General features: G+C 36.4%; 1 protein-coding gene across 1 annotated transcript in view; it reads right to left on the bottom strand.

The window, feature by feature from the left end:
- LOC105388241 overlaps positions 1 to 6404 on the bottom strand; it is a 29180-nt gene extending 22776 nt beyond the window's left edge. The window contains exon 1 of the mRNA XM_011559118.3: positions 5882 to 6404. Coding sequence (XP_011557420.3) covers positions 5882 to 6007 — 126 coding nt within the window. The 5' untranslated portion in view covers positions 6008 to 6404. The remainder of the gene's footprint in view (positions 1 to 5881) is intronic.
- Between the last annotated feature and the right edge of the window lie 1104 nt (positions 6405 to 7508).

Here is a 7508-nt window from a genome sequence, read left to right on the forward strand (position 1 = left end):
CACGGGAGTAAAACAAGATAACTTGCGTTGCGAGCTTGCATACTTGACGTTGAACTTCCATAAAGCATTTTAATAATTGCTTCCAGAGTTCTCTCATCAACGCCAGTTTTCTACTCTTACTATGATGAAAACAGTTTAGAACTTCTGCCAATAACCTCGTTGAAAGCGATTAGTCAATAGCACGAGCGGACGGCACTAGAGGAACAAAATTTACGGGCATTAAAACTATCTCCTCCCTATCGTTGGCTCGAAGCTACGTCCTGCCTCCAAGGGTGGAATTTATAGATTAAACTGTAAGTGAAGTTTACTCCTAAAACTATTCTCCGGTTGTGTGCAATAAAATCTATTGCCACCTGCGCCTTTGAGAATGACGGAAAGCAGGTATTCAATCACCGTTGCAATTTCAAAGGAAATAATCTAACTACAGCATATGAACGCAATGCAGAACATAATTTAGATTGAACGCTTAAGATAAAAAAGGAATGGGCCATAATAATACTAAAGTTGTATATTTACCTAGCTTTGAATCCATAAATTTAGACTTAAATGTCTAACGCAGCAGTCACAATCTTATCTTTGTTCAAAGACTACAGACTACAGAAGCTGATAATATGTAGTAAATGCTTTATCTATATACATTATAATCAAAACTGCATTTTATACTCGGCATTCAATAAGCTCACCATAATCTTTAATGTTTACAACCTGTTCCATTCTGGTGTTTATCTTTCTCTTCTATTTACGAGACATCATAATTTACTGCATGCTTTCCGTGTTTTATAGCAACAAGTAATTAATAATGCCGGACAAAATTTTGTTTTTAATAACACGCCGCGATAATAAATTAATACTTCAAGATTTCCAAATGAGTTTCGTTGCTAGTTTAGTCGAAGTTGTGCTTATGAGCAACAAAGTGTTGGTTTGCCTGTGAAGAGATTGATGGTGGAAGAGGCATTAATTTGTTATTAAGAAAAGCAACGTGGGTGTTTGTTGAGGAAGAGAAAATAGTGAAATATCAAAAAATAGGAATGGGACACAATGATGGTGGAGGATTAAAAGCGAAGCGGTGTAGCGGCGGCCGACACATCATTTATCAGTACTAGTCGCACAAGCGGAGGCCCGCGCCACCCGGCAACGTTTTAGCCTTATTGAATTCGAACTGGAAAAATAAACTAAAAGCTTTGAATTTTCTATATTTTGGATTTAAGTTAATGGATATTAAAATATATACATAATTTTTGATTTTATATCTATTAAGATTAGTAAACGCGATGTTATTAATTAAGGTAGTAAATTTTTATTATAACTACTCATAGAAGATTAAAATCATATCACAAACTAATAGATCATATCTGGAAATAAATGTTTAATCATAATAATAAAACTCATAATTCTCGATTCATCTAAAAGTCGCATTACTTTTGAATGGCTTAGCAGATTTTGATTAAACATGGCTACACGCAGGGTATCATTAATTACCTATGACTAAAAAATAATACTTAATCGAAAATCGGTTCAGCCTGTTACGAGCTACGCTACGACAAACAGGATACTCAGTCAGACTTATAAAACCCGTCTTTTTCTTTGAGGGTTAAAGGATATCATTTAAGACGTATTTTTTTGTTTAGATATTCCTTCCGAAGTTAATAAGTACTTACATATAATATTTTGTTTACTTATCGAAAATCATCTTTCAGATTCAATCATCACTTCGCGGAACTTAACACAAACCGTTTTCAATAAGCTAGTAGCTAATAAAAACGACGTTTAAGTTTGCTCAAGTGCTTGCTGTTGTAATTTCAAGATAATTGAACCGCCCTGCGCTATTTCTCTTGGAACATTGAAATCACATTAATCAGTCAACTTATCTACTGAGTCCACAGGCCTACTATCATTTCGTGTTTGTCTTGGAGAACGGGCGGTTCACATTTTACTTAGTTTAGCTCGAAGCGTGGTTTATCGCTCGATCGCGTGACAACCGCCGCTACATCAACCTCAAGTAACGAAACGTCATGTAATTTCTGGTAACGACGTGTTTCTTTAATTGTCAAACGGCATAAAGAATTATAATATCGGCTCTTACTTGTATAATATTACAATCTATCTCGGTTTCCTTTTTAAATAAGACATCTCCTGGTGGGTTGGGCTTGATAAGATAGCTTTTGTCGGAGCTATAATTATTTCTCGCTAACACATTATTTCTAAACCTGTATTTGATATTGCTTATAATTCAACTAAAATACCTATGGAGTAAATTGTATTTAGTACAAAAGGCTTTGGGATAAAAAACACAGCATTGTTTTATCGAAAACATTAATTTACTTTTATCTGTTACTAAAACGGAATCCGATTGTAACATCAGCTTATTGCCATTGCCACCAACCGAAGAGATAAATTCCGTCACCTTGCATCGCTATCTATGATCTTTAAGAGAAACCCGAAACCGTAAACATGCAGGCTGAGCATACAGTGTTAACTATTCATTCGATGTCTAGAGAGAATATATTGAACAAAAGACTCAGCATCCGACTACACTATTTCTCACTACATCGGCCCGATGTAATCAGAGAAGACGACGTGTCGCGTTTATTTATGTATGAGAGGGGCGCGGAGAGGGTGGGCCCAAACGTGGAGGATACAAACAGAATAATATTGATGACACAGCGCTGTGAGGGGTCATGAAACATTAATCGTCTCCTCTCGACTATGGCTCTATTACGCTGACTGCTCGCCGGATAAGGCGCCCTACATGAGGTGAGACTGCTCGCGAGCCGGCGCGGTGACGCGGCCGCGGGCCCGCTTCGCTGCTCCTCTGCAATATCTTTCTTGTCGATCTTGTTGTACCTACATTATAAAGTATCTTTCGTCTCTATAAAGAAACAACTTCTTTTGAGGCACAGCTTAAATCATCGAGCATTCAGTGTCAGTCAACCATGCCAAAAATATACCCAAACAAAACTGTATTTCAATTGGCGGCAGCTGAAATTAAACCATATCTTTTTCAATTATGGCAACCGTCTTCAAAATTACGACCACAAAAGAAACAGAAAGCAGAGTTTTCAAACAGAAAAAAGAGAAGGTAATTTAAGTTAATTCAGTAAGCAACGGACATGGCTACTTCCAAATGAACTCAATCGTAACAAAAACGAAAACAAATCGTGGACAAAAACGCAGGTCATTTCTCGTTTATTTTTTCTAAGCGCTCGCTGCTCGGGCGGAGAACGTGCATCCGAAACCTTGAGGCTTTTTGTTCGTTTTTTCGTTGAACTAAATTTTTATTCTGCCTCTTGTGCATGGCTGAGCCACGATAAAATAATAATGCTCAGCCAGAGCACGGCCTCGGCGGGACCGAGGGAGGGCCCGGGTACGTGTATTCCTAAATTTCTAATCGAGATTTTATTTTGCAATCGACCACGTTGTTTGGGTCTTACTTTTTGCTAAGAGTCCAAGGTGAACGTAGTATTCATGGAATTTTCGAGGCATGCCGTGATTTCTAATTTACTCAGGTAATGTCTTTTTATGGCATTTAGATGTATATATTTACAATAGAAGATTTTTATTTCATATTGTAATATAATTTATATTATAGTTACTTTAAAGTTAAGATTATAACAACTAGCTATATTAAACTTTAAAAAGAAACAAAATTACCAATGTAAACCTAAACAAACAATCTGTCGTGCATTTATTTTTCTTAGGGTAATACCGAAGAATACATAAGGTACCTTTTAAAATTCATCGTGCATTCTCAAACAGACAGAAGGACCTACGCTTCCCTAGAATGACAAAAACGTTTAAAAGAAATAATGTCACAAAAACTTGAGGCCAATAATATTGACAATGACCATTTTTCTACGAATCACAATGACTTTGCTGCATCAATTTATGTCCCGGTTTTATTAGTTGTAAATTACGGGATAGCATAACGGCTACTTTTTATGGCCCAAATGGCCCTTGCAAAATATTTGCACAAACATACAAATTGTACAGAACTAACTGTATCAGGTTGCGTTATTTTATTACAGTTAGTTTCTTTGTTCTTTTTTTTTATAGCTGCCTCTTTTTAAAAGAAATGCTAACTCGAATTATGCAAGAAAAAAATTGCACTTAGCGGGAAAAAAAGACAAAACCACCTTAGAAAAAATAAACATGAATTTGGGTGCGATGCACATTAAAAGTATTATAAGCATTCTCAGAATTAGAATTCATCACTAACCCAAAAGCTACCCATAACGTACATTTTGATGCAATTTGCGTGCTTCCTCCATTCGATCCACAAATAATGTGAATCCATTAGGAAGAAAAAAGGGCTAACTTAACTACCTATCCTTCCGCCCTTGGATACGTCACGCACATCCTTTTACGAACCAAAAAAAAAACTGCATTTGTCGAACCTGAACTCAGGTAGAATAATTAAAAATGATCCCAATAGCTTGTGAGCAAAAAATTTTGAACCGTGATCTTGCTTTACTTGAAATGATGAGCATATGTCAATTTTCAGAATAATGTTTGGGAAAAAAGGAGGCTAGAGCCACCGTAATGCTTATACTTTGGCGTTCTTAGATCGATATGAAGTTTATTCCAACTTTAGTTCTCAAATGACTCAAACAAACTAGCTACATCTATCGTTTATAGGAATTTAAACTATTCACACTTCATTAATAGTTTCTAAAATAAGATATACTGGCTACATACATTATTATTTACATATCAGGCATTTCGGTATTTTAATTTGAAGATATAAGATATAAATCATATAAGGCTGGAACGAGTATAACCGATGAGTTGATTAAAATTCATTAAAGAGAAAAAACATTAATTTCCAACATAATTTATTGTTCAATCTCATAGCCAAGAGCTAAAACAAATAAGTTCAATCCAATTTCAAGAGAATGAGACTATACGTTTAAAAGGATTGGCTTCACTCGATAAACAGCAGGCAACCTGTTTGGAATGGTGGAAATAAATAACATTACTAGTTTAGATAAACCCCATCAGTAAATATTGGTCGATACGTTGTAGGTACCTAAGATTCAGAAAGCTCTGTAAGATAAACATTTTCTGGTTTGCATTAGTGCGCTTTATTCGTGATGGATGGTTCGAGATTACGTTTGCCAATTGGAGTGAGTTTCATTTCTTAAAGTTAAATGTACACTAGATCACCTATAAATAGGTTTCACGAGAAATAATACATCTAAAATGGCACAATCTTCGTAACACCAAAAGATAAGATGAACTTCTAAGTCGTAATTATGTATGGTTCTTATAGGCCTATTAAAGCTTCTGCAGATTTTGCGAACGAATAAGACTTTTGGTATTGAAGCTTTCAATTATATACCAATATATTAATGTCTACTTAGGATGGAAGCCTTCTGTACAAATAGGGTATATCAAAATCAACTTTTTTATTGCTGTTTACTTTTGAAGGGTAGGCAGAGGGACATATCTGCAACCACCTTTTACCACGGCATTGAGGTTTTAATCGTGTTTCACCATTTACTTTGTTTATTTTGTTCTATCAATATCGTCTCTCTGAGCCAAGCCGGCTCTATCTGTTAGTAATGTCGTGTCGCTTCTGCTTGATTGATTAGATTCGGGTTGGGTAAATGAACAATACAATGTATTAGCACAGGTCAGCAATATTATTGTAATCAAACCAAATATAATACTCGTACCTATGTATGTTATGGTACTTTAACGACTACATGGTTTCATAGAGTGTCTGAAGAGTAAATTCCTTATCTGGATGAAGAAACATAACGATGTTGTATTTTGATTAGGGTAGGTATATTATTTGTAATTAGTTTTTTGAAAATCATGTACTTAGGTGCATATTGTGAATTTGGGAGTCCTATTTCAATCCATGTGACTTTTGCCTCACCTTTTGTAAGCAAGTCGCTCTACATTGGGCGACTCGTAGTGGTGAAGACACTTCCTCCTCTGCAAACACCCCAATCCATAATATGACAAATAACGTATAACTAAACAGGTACATTTTGGCACACATATTCTTTGGTTTTCCTGATCTTGCGGTCAAACTAAAGCACCTCGTTTGCGTCACGAAGAGCTATTTGATGGTGTGACCATATTCCGGTCTTTCAGAGTTTCTTTATTCTTCAGATTTCATTGATTTAAATTGAAACACATCACAATCATTTAAGACAAATTTTGAAGATGCTATGTTTTTCTTCGTCGCTGAAATCCTTGTATCGAGTTTTTAGCAACACATGCATTTACAAGCATGGCTCGAAAATATGTTCACTAATTTACACCAAAGTCAATTATCTAAATCCAACTGCACACAAACAAACGTTTTATCACAACTCGAATCGTTCGTCGGAATGCGGAGCTCAGAGACGACGCGTTCGCGAGCGCGGCTGAATGCGGACTAACCACCCCGCTTAAGAAGCTCGGTTCCTCTCCCCTCAGTTGGTTAATTTCTATACCTTTCTCGCTTTACCACCAGGGTCTCTCTTTGTCTCTTTCTCTCACAGTGAAAAGTGTACGTCGTCCGTAGCTACTACAACGTATGAACGCCGCCGCTCTCTGTTCTCTTTACTAGTGCATATATTTTATTCTATCTCGTTTCATCTCGGGCGGTTTCGCGTTGTTTTTCCATGATGCAGTTTAACGGATGGGAATGTAGTGGTTTTTTGTTAGACAAAGACGGTGGAAGCAAAATTTTTAGGGTTGTTCAAAGGGGGTGACAAAAGAATCGTGCTAATTCAGGGCTTGCGTTTTTATGGGAGCTCGAGCGGTAAAAGTATCCCGCCTCTCTCATTTGTTCAACTTTATGGTGCTACTATAGTAAGGCCGTATTAATAATATTAATGGCCGTCATATCAACGATACCATTATTTTTATATTACGGGTTAAAAGGGTTCGTGAATAAAATTTATTAGTTTTTCTTCAGTTACATAAATACATACTGAACTGGTTGTGGTGGTTTTTACTCATTCCACTTTGTTTTTATCATTAAAGTTTACATCCCTATTTGTGGTGTGCACAAAAATGAGTCGTAAATTTCCATTCGCTGAAATAAGAAGCACTATTTTTGCAGGGGTTTAAGAGGAGAGTATAGCTTCGCGATCCTAGCGAAATAGGTATTTAGGAAAAGTATTGCTGTCGCTCGTGCACTCGCCCGCGCCGGGCACCGCACACACACATGCAAGTAGCGTCACGCACACATCGATGGACGCTGCCGCTGCCGCGCCGCCGCGCCGGTTGGCGAGAAATTGCGACCAAACACGGAGTGTCTTCGTCTTACCTTCATATTATTATTTATTTATTTATTTATTTATACTTTTATTGCACATTATTTCTGTGTTGTGCTTGTGAGTTGTGACTTGTGAGCGAAACTTGAAATTATTGAAGATAAATAGAAAGAAGTATAAGTAATTAGTGATAATTTCATGTGAGTAAGTATTTTATTATGTAGGTAATTACCTACCTAGTAACGAGTTAGTAGGTAAGTACATAAAATGGATTTTTGATTATTGGAAAATAGA

This window comes from Plutella xylostella, chromosome 18, assembly GCF_932276165.1.
Source record: "Plutella xylostella chromosome 18, ilPluXylo3.1, whole genome shotgun sequence".
Lineage (NCBI taxonomy): Eukaryota > Metazoa > Arthropoda > Insecta > Lepidoptera > Plutellidae > Plutella > Plutella xylostella.